At 45.3% G+C, this 23223-nt stretch overlaps 1 protein-coding gene across 1 annotated transcript in view; it reads left to right on the forward strand.

The window, feature by feature from the left end:
- Positions 1-8430: 8430 nt before the first annotated feature.
- LOC110496880 (DENN domain-containing protein 3) overlaps positions 8431-23223 on the forward strand; it is a 45224-nt gene continuing 30431 nt past the window's right edge. The window contains exons 1-14 of the mRNA XM_036953471.1: positions 8431-8886; positions 12322-12717; positions 13083-13380; positions 13844-13959; positions 14297-14427; positions 14656-14767; positions 14981-15100; positions 15728-15946; positions 18729-18844; positions 19270-19425; positions 20060-20156; positions 20301-20404; positions 20848-21032; positions 22461-22988. Coding sequence (XP_036809366.1) covers positions 12637-12717; positions 13083-13380; positions 13844-13959; positions 14297-14427; positions 14656-14767; positions 14981-15100; positions 15728-15946; positions 18729-18844; positions 19270-19425; positions 20060-20156; positions 20301-20404; positions 20848-21032; positions 22461-22988 — 2263 coding nt within the window. The 5' untranslated portion in view covers positions 8431-8886; positions 12322-12636. The remainder of the gene's footprint in view (positions 8887-12321; positions 12718-13082; positions 13381-13843; positions 13960-14296; positions 14428-14655; positions 14768-14980; positions 15101-15727; positions 15947-18728; positions 18845-19269; positions 19426-20059; positions 20157-20300; positions 20405-20847; positions 21033-22460; positions 22989-23223) is intronic.

Raw genomic sequence — 23223 nt, forward strand, 5'->3', positions numbered from 1 at the left:
GTGCTGTTATCTGAAGCGGCCTTAGCTAAATGTTAACACACCATGTTGGCTCTGCATGGCCTACATGCACCCTGAGCCAGAATGGGGGCTCAGTTGCATTCTTCTATAGACGACATGGTGGACTGAGTGTGGAAACTAGTGAAGGAAGTAGAGCTCCCTTCACTAGTCTGTCTCTAGTCTGTCTGTTGTGTTGAGCATGCTGGTAATGGCTTTACAGGCCCATGTGTCTCTGCTGTGACAGGCCCCAGGAGGTCAGATCAGAGCCTTAAGGCTATAGAGCTGGGACTACCCAATTACTACATCCAGGTTGGCTGTGTTTCTACACGAATACTTACCGTATATGAGACATGGCTTCCTTCTCCTATGTGTTTATTATATTGAAGTTACAGACTACATCGCTCTGTTATCTCTTGTTAAGGATACGTGTTAATCAGTAGAGGTAGATTTGTGAATGTGTCATTTAACCTTCATTAATGTGTCGAACTGAAAAAAACAAAAATCTGAAATCTTTTCAGAGTGTCAAGAGGAGATTCAAACCAAACTTGAAGTGTAAACGAACAGAGAGCATGAAGTATTTCACAAATCAGACGATTGTTGCAATAATGTTTTCTGCCTCTGTAAGCAAGGGTGGAAGTGTTACGTTTCTGGGATCGGGTGAACTTTCTTAATGCATGGCTGTATGTATGTGAATCGTAGTTATACTGTATGAAAAACAACAACCATGTATTTCGTAGCTAAATAAGCATAGTATTGGTCAGGTTTTTTTAGAGAAGAACCATGCCTTGTTGAATACTTGAAGTGCAACTTGAGTGTTTCTAAGATGCAAGGAAGTGTATGATAGTTTTCCTGAACCTCTAGCTGTTGACTCCGGAATGTTGACATAGTGGCCTATGTTGAAAGGCCTGCTGGGAGTTTGCGTTTCCTTGATTCCATCAGGTGACAATGTTAAAGTCATGAATGTAAAATGTTTGTCGTTTTGTGATGGGTAGAGGGTCTGCACAGAACTTGCACATACAAAGTTTGAAGAAAAGAAAAGAATAGAATAGTCTTGCAAAAGAAAAAGTACTGGATATGTTTTATATTTATACATATATATATATATATAGCTCTTTTCATGTTAAATGGATGCTTTCACTTTATTTAAATATAACATGTATAAATACAGATCTATATTTACAGTAACAAATGCAAGAGGAATGTTACAGTAATGGGAGGGCTGGAATGTGTTCGAAACACGTGTGTGAGCGTGTCATCTGGTTTTACAATTCACTTTATTTTCTAAGATTGAGGTCACGCTGCAATACCAATATTTCATTTGTTAACTTTTCAGACAGAAATGTGTTTTTGAATAAGTAGAATTCAATTCGATAATGAAACTCATTCAATTTCCCTCTTTTCTTTTGATAGGAGAATGCTATCATTCATCTCTGATTATTTTAAAGATACTTTTATAAGGTCATTTTATTTTAGGACAACGGGAGTTGCATATAGTATTTGATGTAATGAATTTATCACTGATATTACTTAAAGAATGGGAAAAACAGTATTTGCAGTCAGTGTAAATACTATTTTAGTTTATTTTGCTGCTATAAAAAAGCAGATTATTTGTATTAGCTGTTTTTCTATAAGGACTGTATATACATTCTGTAAATATGCTTGAGCCTTCATATGTAGAACCATGGAAGAACACTGTATTGAATGCACCTTTAAAAAAAACTCAAGGGCTTCCGTCGCTTTGTTGTTGTATTGCACTCATATTACCTTTTGAAAACAAAATATTAGCTATGTAACTATAAGAATAAACTGCCATCATCTATGAAATGCTCTACATGTGTAATATAAAGTCATATCAACGTTAGAGGGTGGTTTGTTTTTAGGGCAATATGAGGAAAGGCAGCGTACAGTCTGAAGATCTTGGTAGACGAAGAAGACACGAAGGCTATGAGTGTTATGGTGCGTGAATGAGGACCCAAAAGCGAATTAACAAACAGAGTACTTTAATGACGAACATACGTGGGCTCAGATGGACAGGTAGATTCCGACAGGACAGGACAAGGTTGCAGCACACACGATGATAGTCTGGTTCAGGCATGAGACACACAAACAAACAAACAAACAAGAATCCGACAAGGACAGGAGCAGAAACAGAGAGAGATATAGGGACCTAATCAGAGGGAAAAAGGGAACAGGTGGGGAACGGGGTGAATGGGTAATTAGGAGGAGACAAGGCACAGCTGGGGAAAAGAGGGGGAGAAAAGGTAACATAACAACGACCAGCAGAGGGAGACAGGGTGAAGGGAAAGGACAGAGACAAGACAACATGACAGTACCCCCCCACTCACCGAGCGCCTCCTGGCGCACTCGAGGAGGAAGCCTGGCGGCAACGGAGGAAATCATCGATCAGCGCACGGTCCAGCACGTCCCGAGAGGGAACCCAACTCCTCTCCTCAGGACCGTACCCCTCCCAATCTACTAGGTACTGATGACCACGGCCCCGAGGACGCATGTCCAAAATCCTACGGACCCTGTAGATGGGTGCGCCCTCGACAAGGATGGGGGGGGGGGGGGGGAAGACGAGCGGGGGCGCGAAGAACGGGCTTGACACAGGAGACATGGAAGACCGGGTGGACGCGACGAAGATATCGCGGCAGAAGAAGTCGCACTGCGACAGGGTTAATGATTTGAGAAATACGGAACGGACCAATGAACCGCGGGGTCAACTTGCGAGAAGCGGTCTTAAGGGGAAGGTTCTGAGTGGAGAGCCAAACTCTCTGACCGCGACAATATCTAGGACTCTTAGTTCTACGCTTATTAGCAGCTCTCACAGTCTGCGCCCTATAACGGCAAAGTGCAGACCTGACCCTCTTCCAGGTGCGCTCGCAACGTTGGACAAAAGCCTGAGCGGAGGGGACGCTGGACTCGGCGAACTGAGATGAGAACAGCGGAGGCTGGTACCCGAGGCTACTCTGAAAAGGAGATAGCCCTGTCGCAGACGAAGGAAGCGAGTTGTGGGCGTATTCTGCCCAGGGGAGCTGTTCTGACCAAGACGCAGGGTTGCGAAAAGAAAGACTGCGTAAGATGCGACCAATAGTCTGATTGGCCCGTTCTGCTTGACCGTTAGACTGGGGGTGAAAGCCGGAAGAGAGACTGACGGAAGCCCCAATCAAACGGCAAAACTCCCTCCAAAATTGAGACGTGAATTGCGGACCTCTGTCCGAAACGACGTCTGACGGAAGGCCATGAATTCTGAAAACATTCTCGATGATGATTTGTGCCGTCTCTTTAGCAGAAGGAAGCTTAGCAAGGGGAATAAAATGAGCCGCCTTAGAGAACCTGTCGACAACCGTAAGAATAACAGTCTTCCCCGCTGACGAAGGCAGTCCGGTGACAAAATCTAAGGCGATGTGAGACCACGGTCGAGAGGGAATGGGAAGCGGCCTGAGACGGCCGGCAGGAGGGGAGTTACCGGACTTAGTCTGCGCGCAGACCGAACAAGCAGCCACGAAACGACGCGTGTCATGCTCCCGGGTGGGCCACCAAAAACGCTGGCGAATGGAAGCAAGCGTACCCCGAACGCCAGGGTGGCCGGCTAACTTGGCAGAGTGAGCCCACTGAAGAACGGCCAGACGAGTAGGAACGGGAACGAAAAGAAGGTTCCTAGGACAAGCGCGCGGCGACGGAGTGTGAGTGAGCGCTTGCTTTACCTGCCTCTCAATTCCCCAGACAGTCAACCCGACAACACGCCCCTCAGGGAGAATCCCCTCGGGGTCAGTGGAGGCTACTGAAGAACTGAAGAGACGAGATAAAGCATCAGGCTTGGTGTTCTTAGAGCCCGGACGATAAGAAATCACGAACTCGAAACGAGCGAAAAACAGCGCCCAACGCGCCTGACGCGCATTAAGTCGTTTGGCAGAACGGATGTACTCAAGGTTCCTATGGTCAGTCCAAACGACAAAAGGAACGGTCGCCCCCTCCAACCACTGTCGCCATTCGCCTAGGGCTAACCGGATGGCGAGCAGTTCGCGGTTTCCCACATCATAGTTACGTTCCGACGGGGACAGGCGATGAGAAAAATACGCGCATGGGTGGACCTTGTCGTCAGAGAGGGAGCGCTGAGAAAGAATGGCTCCCACGCCCACCTCTGACGCGTCAACCTCGACAACGAACTGTCTAGAGACGTCAGGTGTAACAAGGATAGGAGCGGATGTAAAACGATTCTTGAGGAGATCAAAAGCTCCCTGGGCGGAAACGGACCACTTAAAGCACGTCTTGACAGAAGTAAGGGCTGTGAGAGGAGCTGCCACCTGACCGAAATTACGGATGAAACGACGATAGAAGTTCGCGAAGCCGAGAAAGCGCTGCAGCTCGACGCGTGACTTAGGAGCGGGCCAATCAATGACAGCTTGGACCTTAGCGGGATCCATCTTAATGCCTTCAGCGGAAATAACAGAACCGAGAAATGTGACGGAGGAGGCATGAAAAGTGCACTTCTCAGCCTTCACAAAAAGACAATTCTCTAAAAGGCGCTGGAGGACACGTCGAACGTGCTGAAGATGAATCTGGAGTGACGGTGAAAAAATCAGGATATCGTCAAGGTAAACGAAAACAAAGATGTTCAGCATGTCTCTCAGGACATCATTGACTAATGCCTGAAAGACAGCTGGAGCGTTAGCGAGGCCGAAAGGAAGAACCCGGTATTCAAAGTGCCCTAACGGAGTGTTAAACGCCGTCTTCCACTCGTCCCCCTCCCTGATGCGCACGAGATGGTAAGCGTTACGAAGGTCCAACTTAGTGAAAAACCTGGCTCCCTGCAGGATCTCGAAGGCTGAAGACATAAGAGGAAGCGGATAACGATTCTTAACTGTTATGTCATTCAGCCCTCGATAATCTATGCAGGGGCGCAGAGACCCGTCCTTCTTCTTGACAAAAAAAAACCCCGCTCCGGCGGGAGAGGAGGAGGGGACTATGGTACCGGCGTCAAGAGCTACAGACAAATAATCCTCGAGAGCCTTACGTTCGGGAGCCGACAGAGAGTATAGTCTACCCCGGGGGGGAGTGGTTCCCGGAAGGAGATCAATACTACAATCATACGACCGGTGTGGAGGAAGAGAGGTGGCCCTGGACCGACTGAACACCGTGCGCAGATCGTGATATTCCTCCGGCACCCCTGTCAAATCACCAGGCTCCTCCTGTGAAGAAGAGACAGAGGAAACAGGAGGGATAGCAGACATTAAACATTTCACATGACAAGAGACGTTCCAGGAGAGGATAGAATTACTAGACCAATTAATGGAAGGATTATGACAAACTAGCCAGGGATGGCCCAAAACAACAGGTGTAAAAGGTGAACGAAAAATCAAAAAAGAAATGGTTTCGCTATGATTACCAGAAACAGTGAGGGTTAAAGGTAGCGTCTCACGCTGAATCCTGGGGAGAGGACTACCATCCAGGGCGAACAAGGCCGTGGACTCCCTTAACTGTCTGAAAGGAATGTCATGTTCCCGAGCCCAGGTCTCGTCCATAAAACAGCCCTCCGCCCCAGAGTCTATTAAGGCACTGCAGGAAGCTGACGAACCGGTCCAGCGTAGATGGACCGACAAGGTAGTGCAGGATCTTGAAGGAGAGACAGGAGTAGTAGCGCTCACCAGTAGCCCTCCGCTTACTGATGAGCTCTGGCTTTTACTGGACATGAAGTGACAAAATGACCAGCAGAACCGCAATAGAGACAGAGGCGGTTGGTGATTCTCCGTTCCCTCTCCTTAGTCGAGATGCGGATACCTCCCAGCTGCATAGGCTCAGCTCCCGAGCCGGCAGAGGAAGATGGTAGTGATGCGGAGAGGGGGGCAACGGAGAACGCGAGCTCCTTTCCACGAGCTCGGTGACGAAGATCAACCCGTCGCTCAATGCGAATAGCGAGTTCAATCAAGGAATCCACGCTGGAAGGAACCTCCCGGGAGAGAATCTCATCCTTTACCTCTGCGCGGAGACCCTCCAGAAGACGAGCGAGCAAAGCCGGCTCGTTCCAGCCACTGGAGGCAGCAAGAGTGCGAAACTCAATAGAGTAGTCTGTTATGGATCGATTGCCTTGACATAGGGAAGACAGGGCCCTGGAAGCCTCCTCCCCAAAAACAGATCGATCAAAAACCCGTATCATCTCCTCCTTAAAGTCCTGATACTGGTTAGTACACTCAGCCCTTGCCTCCCAGATTGCCGTGCCCCACTCACGAGCCCGTCCAGTAAGGAGAGATATGACGTAGGCGACACGAGCAGTGCTCCTGGCGTAAGTGTTGGGCTGGAGAGAAAACACAATATCACACTGGGTGAGGAACGAGCGGCATTCAGTGGGCTCCCCAGAGTAACACGGCGGGTTATTGATTCTGGGCTCCGGAGATTCGAAAGCCCTGGAAGTGGCCGGTGGATCGAGGCGGAGATGGTAAACCTGTTCTGTGAGGTTGGAGACTTGGGTGGCCAGGGTCTCAACGGCATGTCGAGCAGCAGACAATTCCTGCTCGTGTCTGCCTAGCATCGCTCCCTGGATCTCGACGGCTGAGTGGAGAGGATCCGAAGTCGCTGGGTCCATTCTTTGTCGGATTCTTCTGTTATGGTGCGTGAATGAGGACCCAAAAGCGAATTAACAAACAGAGTACTTTAATGACGAACATACGTGGGCTCAGATGGACAGGTAGATTCCGACAGGACAGGACAAGGTTGCAGCACACACGATGATAGTCTGGTTCAGGCATGAGACACACAAACAAACAAACAAGAATCCGACAAGGACAGGAGCAGAAACAGAGAGAGATATAGGGACCTAATCAGAGGGAAAAAGGGAACAGGTGGGGAACGGGGTGAATGGGTAATTAGGAGGAGACAAGGCACAGCTGGGGAAAAGAGGGGGAGAAAAGGTAACATAACAACGACCAGCAGAGGGAGACAGGGTGAAGGGAAAGGACAGAGACAAGACAACATGACAATGAGTGCATTAAGCGCCAAACTTTAATGATGACTTATCACGGTTATAAAATGAATGATAAACTGGCTATAAAATAGCTACACCTTCACACCATATCACACATCACATTCCACCTCGGGTCAAACCACAGGTCATCTACGCTGAGCTAACCACAGCTTCCTCTTTCAGTTAAAGCCACACTCTGTAAGAACCTGTTTATGATAAGGTCAAACAGTTGCTGGCCTAAGTTACATAAGTCATATACTATTTCTAAACCAAGGGGGGGTATTTGATTCATTTAAATGACTGGAAATCTACCAGACTGCAATACTAGGTCTTACCAGTGGTGGAAAAAGTACTCAGTTGTCATACTTGAGTAAAAGTAAAGATACCTTCATAGAAAATGACTCAAGTCAAAGTTAAAGTCATCCAGTAAAATCCTACTTGAGTAAAAGTCTAAAAGTATTTGTTTTAGATATACTTAAGTATCAAAGGTAAAAGTATAAATCATTTCAAATTCCTTATTAATATTAAGGAAATCAGATGGCACAATGTTTTCTTGTTTTTTTTATTTTACAGATCGCCAGGGGCACATCCAACACTCACACATCATTTACAAATGAAGCATGTGTTTAGTGAGTCTACCAGATCAGAGGCAGTAGGGATGACCAGGGATGTTCTCTGTTTAGTGAGTCCTCCAGATCAGAGGCAGTAGGGATGACCAGGGATGTTCTCTGTTTAGTGAGTCCTCCAGATCAGAGACAGTAGGGATGACCAGGGATGTTCTCTGTTTAGTGAGTCCACCAGATCAGAGGCAGTAGGGATGACCAGGGATGTTCTCTGTTTAGTGAGTCCTCCACATCAGAGGCAGTAGGGATGACCAGGGATGTTCTCTGTTTAGTGAGTCCTCCAGATCAGAGGCAGTAGGGATGACCAGGGATGTTCTCTGTTTAGTGAGTCCTACAGATCAGAGGCAGTAGGGATGACCAGGGATGTTCTCTGTTTAGTGAGTCCACCAGATCAGAGGCAGTAGGGATGACCAGGGATGTTCTCTGTTTAGTGAGTCTGCCAGATCAGAGGCAGTAGGGATGTTCTCTTGATAAGTGTGTGAATTGGACCATTTTCCTGTCCTGCTAAGCATTCAAAATGTAACAAGTACTTTTGAGTGCCAGGGAGAATGTATAGAGTAAAAAGTACATAATTTGCTTTAGGAATGTAGTGAAGTAAAAGTTGTCAAAAAAAATAGTAAAGTTAAGTACAGATACCCCCCCCCCCCCAAAAAAAAAATACTTAAGTAGTACTTTTAAGTATTTTACTTAAGTACCATACGCCCACTGTGTCTTGGACATGATCTAAACATAATGCACAAATGAGACCTTGTGCACAAAAAGGGCCACTCGTCTGGGAATGTTGACAGTAGTCTCTTATACAATGTTCCCACCGCGTGGTGTTCTTCTCGCGTTACATTTCTCACCCCTGGAAAGGGTTCTGCGTTTCATGGATGTTTCTCTCAGCCGCTGGATGGCAGCATTTAACTACATATTGTAACCAGCAGTGCTATACATTTATAGTCGTTTTATTTGTAACATGATTGTAGTTGTAGGCGACAATATAAATCTTAATTGAATCGCAATACAGTTTAACTAATACGGTTTTAATGAGTTATATGCGTCTGATTCATATTAGTCCTGAATCTAATTTGAATCTGTGTAGGCTATGAGCCGCCTTTTTACCAGGAAGTTGTATGGAGCCAACAACAGTTGAAATGTGACATTTGCTCCACTGTTCTGGTCTTATCCGGTGAGTGGTCGGGTCAGTTCAGCCCCGTACTGTGTGGAGCTTCGTGTGTGCTTTATCGACAATACAGTTGCATTTGACGCCTTCATTATTTCACCAACGAAGGTACCTGATGGAAAATAGCCGATTGAATAGAGGTTGGTGATGTCTTGTATTTTCTAAAAGTGTCATAAGAGAGCTAGCTATATGTCGGGTTTAAAACAATCTGACCACTTTTAAAAACATTTAAGATGCAAACCTTCTTGTCACAACAATGCCATTTAAAGTGTCAAGACCGTGTCAAAACTGAATACAGCTGACACTGTCCCCTACCTATGCTGTCATCACTTTTCCTCTTTTGTGTTCATGCGTTTATAGATTAGGACAAAGATCAGTCTACCTGTCGTTAGACTATAAATGGCACCCTATCAATAAGATCCATGAGGCACAGACTTGCGACGTACCTGAGGTTTAGAACTAGAATGACCAGTGTGACCACCGGCCAGGAGGACCGGGTTCTGCCAGAGCAGAGAACAGACTAGATGTCTGTGGTTTCATCGCCTCGTTTATTTCTGGAAAATCACATTTTAAAACCCATCGTTGGTGTCATGTAGTGTAGTAACAGTGCACGTGTCTTTTCAACATCCTCTCTATGTATTCAAGATGCATGTTTTGGAATATTTCTATATTTGTACTCTGTTCACTCTGCCATTGTTGTGGAGTTACTGTAACATTTGGATGGATTGCTATTCTGAACTGCACCTTGAATAGTTGTGTACAAACAATTTGGATGGATTGCTATTCTGAACTGCACCTTGAATAGTTGTGTACAGGCAGAACTGTTAAAGCCCCCCCCCAAACTGTGGATTTTGAGAGAGAATAACATTACTCCTGGTGTTTTCCATTACACAAGGTTGGGCTACTCACTGGTTCAAAATGTTGGGCAGGGATTTCATAGACCTGATGTAAGCACCACTGCAGCTACACTGATGATAAGAAACGGATGTGCCTTTTGGGGAGAAAAGCAAACTGCTTGGCCTTTATGAATCACACACTCCTACTTACTCTAGGCCTCTTTGTTGTGTCTTGTGTTTTTATCTTTTGAGTTGAACTTTTTGACCAAATAGGTCATATTGTAGTATTAGGAATATGATTATTTACGTGTTAAATAAAGACTATGAGCACTGCATGCAGACAAAATGGCAGTTATGACAGGATGATATCTAAACTGTGTCAACAAAGCAAATCAATCTCACTAAGTAATTCACGGTAACTTCCGGAAGTATGTTTATTTTTCCAGAGATAACTGATAGTATTCAGACCCCTTGGATTTCTTCACATTTTATTGTGTTACAAAGTGAGATTAAAATGTATTTAATTGTCCTTTTTTTTCGTCAACAATCTACTCAGAATACTCTTGTCAAAGTGGAAGAAATATTCTAACATATTTTAAAGGTTAATACAAATGAAATATGCTGAAATATAGTCGTTGCGTAAGTATTCAGCTCCCCGAGTCAATACATGTTGGAAACACCTTTGCCATCGATTACAGCTGTGAGTCTTCTTGGGGAATCTATACGGGCTTTGCACACCCAGATTTGTGCAATATTTTCCCATTTATTATTTGCTAAATTCTCTGTCAAGATGTTGGTGATCATGTCTAGACAGCCATTTTCAAGTCTTGCCATATATTTTAAAGCAGAACTTGGTCACTCAGGAACATTCACTGTGTTCTTGATGTGCAACTCCAGTGTATATTTGGCCTTGTGTTGTAGGTTATTGTTCTGCTGAAAGGTGAATTCCTCTTCCAGTCTCTGGTGTCAAGCAGACTGATTCAGGTTTCCTCTAGGATTTTGCCTATGCTTAGCTAAATCCCACTTCTTTTCATCCTGAAAAACTCCACTGTATTTGCTGATTTTTCAAGCATACCCATATCATGATGCAGCCACCACCATTCTTGGAAATAAGGAGTCAGTTACTCGGTGATGTGTTGTGTTGGATTTGCCCCAAACATAAGGCTTTGCATCTAGGCCAAACACTGTATGTCTTTGCTTTGTTTTTTTGCATTAGTGCCCTGTTGTATACAAGATGCATATTTGTATTCTTCTTTGCAGTCTGTCATTTATGTTATTATTGTGAAGTCACTACAATGTTTTAAAATCACCAATGGCCTCATGGTAACATCCCTGAGCAGTTTCCTTCCTGTCCTGCCCCTCAGTTCAGGAAGACGACTGTATCTTTGTTGTCTGGTTGGTTTAATACGTAATCCACAGCATAATTATTAACTTAACCATACTTAAAGAGAGATTCAATGTCTGATTTGTTATTATTACCCATCTACCAATCACTGCCCTTCTTTATGAGGCTTTCCAAAAGCTCCCTGGTCTTTGTAGTTGAATCTGTGCTTGACATTCAGTACTTGACTGAAACCTTACAGATATGGGGGACAGAGGATGGGTTCATTTATTTATTTTTTTTACTATTATTTCACACAGAGTGAGTCCATGTAACTTATTTTGTGATTTGTTAAGTCAAATTTGACTCCTGGACTAAGTTAGGCTTGCCTAAACAAATACTAATGCAAAGATGCTATTTTAGTTCTGCTCTTTTATATACACTACCGTTCAAACGTAGAAATGTCCTTGTTTCTGAAAGAAAAGCACTTTTCTTTTGTCCATTAAAATAACATCAAATTGATCAGAAATACAGTGCAGACATTGTTAATGTTGTAAATGACTATTGTAGCTGGAAACGGCAGATTTTTTATGGAATATCTACATAGGCGTACAGAGGCCCGTTATCAGCAATCATCACTCCTGTGTTAGCTAATCCAAGTTTATAATTTTAAAAGGTTAATTGATCATTAGAAAACCCTTTTGCAATTATTTTAGCACAGCTGAAAACTGTTGTCCTGATTTTAAAGAAGCAATAAAACTGGCCTTCTTTAGACTAGTTGAGTATTTGGAGCATCAGCCTTTCTGGGTTGGTTTACAGGCTCAAAAGGGCCAGAAACAAAGAGCTTTCTTCTGAAACTCATCAGTCTATTCTTGTTCTGAGAATAGACTGTGAATAGACTCTGAGAAAGCTCGTATCTCTGTAGAAATCTTCACTCCCAGACCAGCTCCTTTCTGGAACCTACATCAGTAAAGCCCCATCTCTTCTTGATTAGTAGTTGTTTTTTTTACCATCGCCAACAACAGAGGAAAGTATGCAGGCACAGTAATACATTATGGAGGATCATGTTGTACGTGGTTTATATGAGGTTCAAATCGTACCTTTCTGCTTTACAGTTGACAAAAAATTAAACTAAGTCAAAAACCTGACGATTCACTTAGATAAGTTACGGTAACTTCGGATACTTGATTTCCTCCCCTGGGCTTGGGATTCATGTTAAACATGTTAATGATCGGTTTCTGGTTAGCTGCCTGAGTGATCAGGCCCCAACATCTGGTGGGATGACGATGGGTTTTTCATGATTACCAGGCCGGCATGCAGGATCTTAGTTTATAGGGTCTATATGCTGACTTCTATCAGGCCTTAGTGACTTATAGAATGACTAACCTAACTGACTGTCTGTATCTGTCGTTCCCTAGACCTGAGGCCATGTTTCAGATTATTCTACTGAGATGGGCCTTTCCTCTAGGTGATTCTGATCTAGACGGGTCCTGTGGAAGTGAAGAAAGTGGTAGAGGAGGAGAAGCAGGAGACCTATCATTCTGACTCTATTCTGGATCTATGGACTGTAGACAAACACCATTTGTCTTACGTCAGACAGTGACGTTGAACTAACGTCGTACAGGAGGAGTTTTGCGTAGGAGTGACGCCACCTGTTGGACTCAGAAAAGAAGACAATGGCCGTGTGTGTGTGTCAGTGGTGTCCGGCTGGCTCTGCTGTCGTCTAGGCTCTGATGGCAGATGTTCCCTCTGGACTACTGGAGGCTTGTGTGGTGGTTGGAGCAGTCAGCAGTACACTCAGGGAACTCTATCAGGTAGGTACTGCTGACTCAATTGTGTTCTTCCAACTTCTCCCAAACAACTGCCCTTTTGACCACTAACGCAACAGGTTAGAGAAAATGTTTCTGTGGTATGAAATCTTCCCCTACTTCTCTGCTTGTCAAATCTGCGATCGGATTCCAAATCGTGCCTATGTTTTCATAACCCATTGCCTGCTCTCTTTCCAGCTTCAGTAAATCATGTCAGAAATGTGCAGATTCACTACACTGTTGGTTCTGCTACACATTGATTTTCGTGGGCTTAGGCTTCCACCACATCGTATCAATCATATGACACATAGTCATACGCATCACATGTAGGCCTGTATATGATATCATGTAATGTTTCCTCTTCCTGCCAGTCACACCAGCAGGGTAAAATCAAAGAGCTCCCCCTGTTGGAGACGGAGGTATTGCAGGTGCACGCCCCACCCTTTGTGACCAAAGAGAGTGTGAGTAACGAGACCAAGGGTCAGGGTCACGCCCCGGCCTTCACCAGGATCCAGAGGAGGCGCTCCTTCATCAAGAAGAAGAGGGGGAGGCCTGGAACGGCTAATGGAGAGGTAGCCAAGGGTAGCGATGGATGGGGTGGCACCACAGAGGACATCAGTGTCCCTAAGGACCTGGACCTCATCGCCCTGCCTCAGCTCTGCTTCCCAGGTGACACAGCGTGGTGATTTCGGCTAGCCACACACACACTACACCATAGCACTACATATTAATGCTCAAAGGAGTATGTTCATAACTCCAGATTTGTCATCTTCATCACCAAAGGTGGATGTGTCGTGTCGTGCGATTAAGCAATAAGGCACGAGGGGGTGTGGTATATGGCCAATATACCACGGCTAAGGGTTGTTCTTAAGCACGACGCAACGCGGAGTGCCTGGATACAGCCCTTAGCTGTGGTATATTGGCCATATACCACAAACCCCAGAGGTGCCTTATTGATTTCATAAACTGGTTACCAACGTAATTAGACCAGTAAAAATAAATGTTTTGTTATACCCGTGGTATACGGTCTGATATACCACGGCACTCGGCCAATCAGCATTCAGGGCTTGAACCACCCACTTTATAATTCCTCTTATATGAGGTCTTGTGTCTGCTTTCTTCCATTGGCCAGGGGGTCTTCAGATAGCCAGTGAGCAGAGAGAAGACTCGTACCATTACCTGGTGTTTACTGATGTCTTCGGGAACCGGACACATGCTGTAGTGGTGCAGTACTACAGACCTATACAGGTGGGGTGGCTTACCGGCTGAGCTTTATCCATGCCCACTGGAATGCTTTACCTTCTTCAATAAAGAGTGGTTTATAATTTGAAGACAGATGGATGGACATAAGCGTGTTCATCAGCAAAACAAAGATTTATTGTGAACATTGGCCCTTTTAGGTCCATGTTCTTTTTAAATACATTTGTAGACTTTTACATTTGCTGCTATGGGAATGTAGAAGGACACATGAAATATAAATACAGTCTACAGCCACATGAACAGTCATTTCAATTACTGTCCACATCACGTCATTGGTCACTGTGTAAAACATTGCTCTCTGATTGGTTGTCTGCTTGTGTCCCAGTTCTCTCAGGATGGTGGGCACCAAAATGGCCACCGGTTGTCCTCCAAGTCGTCCCGTCTCTACACGGCGTACGGCATCTGTGTCATCTCTAAATACCCTTACTACAACGCTCTCAGGGACTGCCTGTCATGGTGAGAACAATTCACCATCCTCTTACCATCCTCTCATTCCTCTAGGTTTTTGTGTTTTAAGTGAATACCGAACGAGAATACAAAACAGTAGACTACAGGTTATCACAGTAAATATGGCCAGATGTGGGCCGTTGTTATAAAGGGATCAGTTCAGCTCATCTTAGACACCTTTTGACCTGTATGTTGTGTTTTGACTGCATGGTGTCCATCTAACGGGTGTGTGCTCAGTCTCTTGTCCCAGCTCAAGCCCAGCTGGATGGGGGACTTTGAGGAGAGGGTGAAGGAGTTTTCAGCCAAGCTGGCGCTGGTGCCCATACCTCCACCTGGGCAACTGCATGTGGTGAGCCATTTGTCTCCCTCTATTATTTACTGGCATTATTTAACAGTAGAGATCATGTTAAGGATGAACTGTAAAACCAATCATGGGCATTTTGCCAATCTCTCTGCTCCACCCAGTCTATTGTATGTTTATGTAGTGTGTTGTATTGTTAAGTGACTAACATTAAAATAGTGTAATTTAACTATCTGTGTTCCTCTACCTGTTCTGTCCCAGGTGTTTAGTCTGAGGCCTCTCCAGATTGGGCTTCCCTCCCGGGAGGATAAGGACCGGCCAGCTGTTGACCTCGACCTCCATCTGCCTTTCCTGTGCTTTAGACCCCGACAGCTCCTCCAAGTGAGGACAGACAGCCGGATTATACTGCCTAACCCACTACATTATATTTTCTTTCAATGCAATTAAAGAGACTAAAAGACTGTGTGAATGTGATAATGTGCAAATGTACAGTATGTTTCTGTTCATCTGTTTGGAATGGTAAAATACATGTCTATATCAATCAGACCTGGGTTCAAATACGATGTAGGATATTTCAAGTACTTTCAAAGTCATTTGGAAGTAATTATTTAGATTTTTATTTAAAAAAACACAGGTAGTTGAATATTGGAATATATTTGGAAATACTTAAATACACAGTATTAATACAAATGCTTAAATACACAGTATTAATACAAATGCTTAAATACACAGTATTAATACAAATGCTTAAATACACAGTATTAATACAAATGCTTAAATAATCCCAGGAATTTGAACCAGGTTTGTTTTGGCATTTAAAAACTTTGAAATAGTAGGCCTATAAATAAGGAAATAATTAGAAAATCCTTTCAATGGTTGATTCGGGCCACATTGTTAGAAAATACTGAAATACACCGAAAATAAGTATTTAAATAACAAATAATAAAATACACATGTATTTGAAGCCAGGACTGATATCAACGTTACCTTCTGTCTGAATCTCATCAGATCATTACCAGCCTGCTGACAGAGCAGAGGGTAGTACTGTTTTCCTGTGACTGGGCCCGGCTCACCCTGCTGGCAGAGAGCCTGATGCTCTTCATCCACCCCCTGGTGTGGCAGCACCCCTTCGTCCCCGTCCTCTCAAGCCAGATGCTGGACTTCCTCATGGCGCCCACCGCCTACCTCATGGGCTGTCATCTGCACCATTATGAAGAGGTGGCCGCGGTAAGGATGGATATCACTAGCGTACATGGCCATGCAAGAATAGAATACTGTAGCATGATCAGGTAGTGACCGTCATAGTGATAGTGACCCCTTCCTGGGGCGGAAGATAGCCTAGTTGTTAGAGTAGCGGTTGCTGGAGTCCCAGAGTTTTCCATCTGTAATTGCTCCAGGAGTGCTGCATTGCTGGGTTTGTGTGTGTTTTGGGGGGGTTGGATTGTGCATAAAGACACATTTCTGTTTTAATGGCCAATGAACTTCTCTTCTCATTGGCTGTTACCTGAACCCCTACAGGAGGTATCCACGATAAGAATAGCACCAGCACTGTCTGACAATGTTCCTCGCATCACTGATTGATTTATCATTTAATAAACTGATTTATCAGGCTTTATCATTTATCAGCATTTTCTACTTACTTTTACATAGTATAAAGGATCATGTGGTTCAATGTCCTAACTGACATACAGGACAGAAGTTAACAGGATGTCCAGTTCATTTGAGCTGACCTTCCTGACTTGACCCTAGTCTGTTCTCCTCCATTACAGTGTGTTCTCTAAGAGAGACAGAGCTGACTTGACCCTAGTCTGTTGTTCTCCTCCATTAGTGTGTTCTCTAAGAGAGACAGAGCTGACTTGACCCTAGTCTGTTGTTCTCCTCCATTACAGTGTGTTCTCTAAGAGAGACAGAGCTGACTTGACCCTAGTCTGTTGTTCTCCTCCATTACAGTGTGTTCTCCAAGAGAGACAGAGCTGACTTGACCCTAGTCTGTTGTTCTCCTACATTACAGTGTGTTCTCTAAGAGAGACAGAGCTGACTTGACCCTAGTCTGTTGTTCTCCTCCATTACAGTGTGTTCTCTAAGAGAGACAGAGCTGACTTGACCCTAGTCTGTTGTTCTCCTCCATTACAGTGTGTTCTCTAAGAGAGACAGAGCTGACTTGACCCTAGTCTGTTGTTCTCCTCCATTAGTGTGTTCTCTAAGAGAGACAGAGCTGACTTGACCCTAGTCTGTTGTTCTCCTCCATTACAGTGTGTTCTCTAAGAGAGACAGAGCTGACTTGACCCTAGTCTGTTGTTCTCCTCCATTACAGTGTGTTCTCCAAGAGAGACAGAGCTGACTTGACCCTAGTCTGTTGTTCTCCTCCATTACAGTGTGTTCTCTAAGAGAGACAGAGCTGACTTGACCCTAGTCTGTTCTCCTCCATTACAGTGTGTTCTCTAAGAGAGACAGAGCTGACTTGACCCTAGTCTGTTGTTCTCCTCCATTACAGTGTGTTCTCCAAGAGAGACAGCGCTGACTTGACCCTAGTCTGTTGTTATCCTCCATTACAGTGTGTTCTCCAAGAGAGACAGAGCTGACTTGACCCTAGTCTGTTGTTCTCCTCCATTACAGTGTGTTCTCCAAGAGGGACAGAGCTGACTTGACCCTAGTCTGTTGTTCTCCTCCATTACAGTGTGTTCTCTAAGAGAGACAGAGCTGACTTGACCCTAGTCTGTTGTTCTCCTCCATTACAGTGTGTTCTCTAAGAGAGACAGAGCTGACTTGACCCTAGTCTGTTGTTCTCCTCCATTACAGTGTGTTCTCTAAGAGAGACAAAGCTGACTTGACCCTAGTCTGTTGTTCTCCTCCATTACAGTGTGTTCTCTAAGAGAGACAGAGCTGACTTGACCCTAGTCTGTTGTTCTCCTCCATTACAGTGTGTTCTCCAAGAGAGACAGAGCTGACTTGACCCTAGTCTGTTGTTCTCCTCCATTACAGTGTGTTCTCTAAGAGAGACAGAGCTGACTTGACCCTAGTCTGTTGTTCTCCTCCATTACAGTGTGTTCTCTAAGAGAGACAGAGCTGACTTGACCCTAGTCTGTTGTTCTCCTCCATTACAGTGTGTTCTCTAAGAGAGACAGAGCTGACTTGACCCTAGTCTGTTGTTCTCCTACGTTACAGTGCGTTCTCTAAGAGAGACAGAGCTGACTTGACCCTAGTCTGTTGTTCTCCTCCGTTACAGTGCGTTCTCTAAGAGAGACAGAGCTGACTTGACCCTAGTCTGTTGTTCTCCTCCATTACAGTGTGTTCTCTAAGAGAGACAGAGCTGACTTGACCCTAGTCTGTTGTTCTCCTCCATTACAGTGTGTTCTCCAAGAGAGACAGAGCTGACTTGACCCTAGTCTGTTGTTCTCCTCCATTACAGTGTGTTCTCTAAGAGAGACAGAGCTGACTTGACCCTAGTCTGTTGTTCTCCTCCATTACAGTGTGTTCTCTAAGAGAGACAGAGCTGACTTGACCCTAGTCTGTTGTTCTCCTCCATTACAGTGTGTTCTCTAAGAGAGACAGAGCTGACTTGACCCTAGTCTGTTGTTCTCCTCCATTACAGTGTGTTCTCTAAGAGAGACAGAGCTGACTTGACCCTAGTCTGTTGTTCTCCTCCATTACAGTGTGTTCTCTAAGAGAGACAGAGCTGACTTGACCCTAGTCTGTTGTTCTCCTCCATTACAGTGTGTTCTCTAAGAGAGACAGAGCTGACTTGACCCTAGTCTGTTGTTCTCCTCCATTACAGTGTGTTCTCTAAGAGAGACAGAGCTGACTTGACCCTAGTCTGTTGTTCTCCTACATTACAGTGTGTTCTCTAAGAGAGACAGAGCTGACTTGACCCTAGTCTGTTGTTCTCCTACATTACAGTGTGTTCTCTAAGAGAGACAGAGCTGACTTGACCCTAGTCTGTTCTCCTCCATTACAGTGTGTTCTCTAAGAGAGACAGAGTGTTGTGTTTTACTTTCCCCTGTCCTCACAGGAAACAGATGATCTGATCCTGGTTAACATTGATGATGGCATCGTGTCGTCTTCCTCGTCCGACGGGTTTGACCTGCCGGACGTCCCGCTGGCGGCCAGAGAGTGTTTTCTAACACGGTAGGACAGGAAAGGATCTGGGACATGTTCATTAGGGCACGACGTAGCAAAATGTTTTTCAACGGAAAATGGAAATTAACATTTCTTATTGGACAAGTTCTGACTGTCCATCCCTGTTTCATTCTATTTTCTTACGTTTGGTGCCTAATGAATATGACCTAGACGACAAGACACTCGATTGCTACGTTTACACACACACATTGGTCTTTTGACCAATCAGATCAAGTGATTTTCCAATAATTGGGTTAAAGATCAGAATTGGGCTGCCAGCGTAAACGCAGTCAGTTAGTTTGCTGTCCTATGTGATCATATTGCTACTCTCCATCTGCTCTGCAAACAACATGGATTGTTAAAGATAGGGGAAGGGTTTTTTATGCAAATATGAGTTCCACATGTTTTCTGAATATTTTTACGTGTGTGTGCAGGGCGGAGGGTCTCCAGATGCACTATGACCTGGACGTGTGTCACCTGGGGTCCAGTACAGACGTCAACGACCAGAGGGCCCAGAGGAGGCAGTGGCAGAGGAAACTTAACACACACATCCAGAACATCACTCTGGAACTCATCGTCAACATCTTCAGGTCAGCATGAAACCAATCTCTTGTGGACAGACTACGTACACATAAATGGTTACTGAGCATCTGACCAAATTATGCTGCATTTGAGTTCTGGGCTAACCGAAATTAACATCAAATCATATGACAGCTAGCTATACTGTGTTTTAGTTTACTGTCGTTCACTATGACAAAACATGTACATGAGTATTATAATATCACATAGTTGTTATAATATTATAATCTATATTTATTTATGTTACTATGATAGTTGAGACTCAAACTGAGCATACAGTATGTAGTTAATACGTATTTCTCATTTAAGCAAAGCTTGGTGATTTATCAAATGGATATTGATTTATTTAGAAATGTGAACAACGCTGTTAGTTATCCTATTAAATTGTAAAAAAAAAAAGTATTCTATTTTCTATTATTGTCTACATTATTATCACTGTACTGTTGGGAAAGAGTTCTCGGTTCTCTTGTACTGATTTACACCGGTTGTATCCTGTGCACAAGGTGAATAAACTTTGAAGCGTGAATCAAAATCCTGCTTTATGACAACCAACACAACTTCAATTTCCTGTTCAATATCAGGACAGGCAAGCTTAATCCAATGACTATTACTCTCAACCTCACCCCCCCCACTGCACCCCCACAGAGAAGTCCACCATCACCTCAACTATGAGCACAGGGTCTTCAACAGTGAAGAGTTCTTCAGGTCTAGAGAACCAGCAGACCAGCCATTTTTCAAGAAGGTACAACTAGAGCCTGTTCAGTAACACGTACATCTCTTTCAACCTACAATATTTAGGACATATTTAACTTTTTCACACCTTTTTTTCCTGTCCAGCATGTGATCCAATTGATCGTGAACGTAGTGTATTTTGTCTTCTTTGCAGGTGTTGGACACACACATCTTCCACTCGTTCCTACGGGATCGTCTGAACAGGAAGATGGACGCGTTCGCACGCATGGAGCTGAGCACTCGGACAGAAACTTACAGGTGAGAAAGAAAGATAAGAGTTTAACATAAATATTTACCTTTAAACTAGTAAATATTATTTTGACCTTTATTGCAAATGCAATGAGTTTCAGTAGGATTTTAATTTGGTTTCATCAGCAATCCTTTTACTAGAATCAGGGGTGTTAGTGCTGCAGGCAAAAAAAAGATAAGGGCACCCGTTTGGGTACTGAGGACCAGGATTGGAAACACTGCTGTACTGTATCTTCATACACATATCCCATGTTGGTCCCTTCCTGGTATAAGCACAGCCTTTCCCCTGATGTCTATCCTAAATCCAAGGTGAACTTTCCCCTTGGTACAGATCTAGGGTTGGCTTCCCATCCCCCAATCCTAACCTTAACCATTAGTGGGGAAAATGTTAAACTGACCAAAGATCAGCAACTAGGGGAAACTTCTCCCTACACCTCTGTCCTCTTCCCCAGGCTGAAGTCCATGACAGAGTCTCCGCGGCGGCCCACCATGCAGGAGCTGGCCCGTAAATACACCAGCCCAGAGAGCCGGCTCAGCAAAAGGCTGGGGGCCAGCCTGCCCAACCTGGGGGAGGGTGTGGGCTCCCTGGTGGGACCCCTCATGCAGAACTCCCTCAAGAAGATACAGGTGGACAGCGGTAGGTGGACAGCGGGAGTTTGTAGGTTCAGGTGGACAGCGGTAGGTTCAGGTGGACAGCGGTAGGTTCAGGTGGACAGCGGTAGGTTCAGGTGGACAGCGGTAGGTTCAGGTGGACAGCGGTAGGTTCAGGTGGACAGCGGTAGGTTCAGGTGGACAGCGGTAGTTTGTAGGTTCAGGTGGACAGCGGTAGTTTGTAGGTTCAGGTGCACAACGGTAGTTTGTAGGTTCAGGTGGACAGTGGTAGGTGGACAGCGGTAGTTTGTAGGTTCAGGTGGACAACCGGAGTTTGTAGGTTCAGGTGGACAGCGGTAGTTTGTAGGTTCAGGTGGACAGCGGTAGTTTGTAGGTTCAGGTGGACAGTGGTAGTTTGTAGGTTCAGGTGGACAGTGGTAGTTTGTAGGTTGAGGTGGACAGAGGTAGTTTGTAGGTTGAGGTGGACAGAGGTAGGTTGAGGTGGACAGAGGTAGGTTGAGGTGGACAGAGGTAGGTTGAGGTGGACAGAGGTAGGTTGAGGTGGACAGAGGTAGGTTGAGGTGGACAGAGGTAGGTTGAGGTGGACAGAGGTAGGTTGAGGTGGACAGAGGTAGGTTGAGGTGGACAGAGGTAGGTTGAGGTGGACAGAGGTAGGTTGAGGTGGACAGAGGTAGGTTGAGGTGGACAGAGGTAGGTTGAGGTGGACAGAGGTAGGTTGAGGTGGACAGAGGTAGGTTGAGGTGGACAGAGGTAGGTTGAGGTGGACAGAGGTAGGTTGAGGTGGACAGAGGTAGGTTGAGGTGGACAGAGGTAGGTTGAGGTGGACAGAGGTAGGTTGAGGTGGACAGAGGTAGGTTGAGGTGGACAGAGGTAGGTTGAGGTGGACAGAGGTAGGTTGAGGTGGACAGAGGTAGGTTGAGGTGGACAGAGGTAGGTTGAGGTGGACAGAGGTAGGTTGAGGTGGACAGAGGTAGGTTGAGGTGGACAGAGGTAGGTTGAGGTGGACAGAGGTAGGTTGAGGTGGACAGAGGTAGGTTGAGGTGGACAGAGGTAGGTTGAGGTGGACAGCGGTAGGTTGAGGTGGACAGCGGTAGTTTGTAGGTTGAGGTGGACAGCGGTAGGTTGAGGTGGACAGCGGTAGTTTGCAGGTTTAGGTGGACAGCGGTAGGTTGTAGGTTCAGGTGTGCGGTACTTGTCGACGCTATTAGTTATCTTTTGTGATTTCTGAACATTGAGTGGTTTTAGGATGAGTGTTTAGTGGTTGAGGTGAAGACCTGCACACATGGGGTATTCCCCAGAACCTAAGTTGAGAAACCCTGTTGTAGTTGACCACTACTATTGAGTTTGCCACCTTATAAGAACCAAGCAAGGACGATTGGCCAACTGCTTTAAGGTTTCCTCTAAACAAAATGCTGTTGACAGTTCTTAAACTTTTGTGATCGAACCCTAATAGGTCTGAAGTCTCCCCAGAAGCCAGTGAGATGCTTCAAGCTTCCTGAGTTCCCTCCACCGCTGGCCTACCACTACGTCCAGAATTACTACCAGGAGATGATCACCCTCCTGGACAAGGCCATCAGCGGGGTGGCCTTCGAGGACTCCTCGCTCCTGGCCTGCTATCACTACCTCCGGGGCTTTGTCAACACAGTGGCCGGTAAACGTCTGGACGCTCTGGAAGACTTTCAGAACCTTTACAAGACGGACACGGACATCTTCCCTGGCGAGCTGGTCAACGCCCTGGTGGACTCTCTACAGGATGGGGAACGGGCACAAGCTAACCGCCGAACCGAGATCAAACGCCTGATTAGTCGGGTGAAGAAGGACCACGAGAGGGAGCGGACGTGCCATGACGACGAAGCTGTCAAGCGGTTCCAGCTGCCGAAAAAGCACATGCAGTTGGAGGACTTTGTGAGACACGTGCAGGAGTCTGGGATTGTCAAGGACCAGGGGACCATTCACCGGCTGTTTGAGGCTCTCACTGTGGGTAAGGAAGTCACACAGACTTAAAGATGAGAAATGATAAAGGAGAGAGGGTTGTCTCTTTTTTGGTGGAGGGTGTCTTCACCAAGGTATGTGTTTTAATGTCTGTCTTGATTTTTACGTTAACCCATTGTTGTGTGGGACTCATCATGGACCTACTCCAGTTGATAATTCTTAGCCTCTACTCCGTAATCACCCCGGTCCCTGTGATTAATGTGTTAATACCTTAATACCTGTAG

This window comes from Oncorhynchus mykiss, chromosome 18 (genome assembly GCF_013265735.2).
Source record: "Oncorhynchus mykiss isolate Arlee chromosome 18, USDA_OmykA_1.1, whole genome shotgun sequence".
In the NCBI taxonomy this organism is placed as follows: Eukaryota; Metazoa; Chordata; class Actinopteri; order Salmoniformes; family Salmonidae; genus Oncorhynchus; species Oncorhynchus mykiss.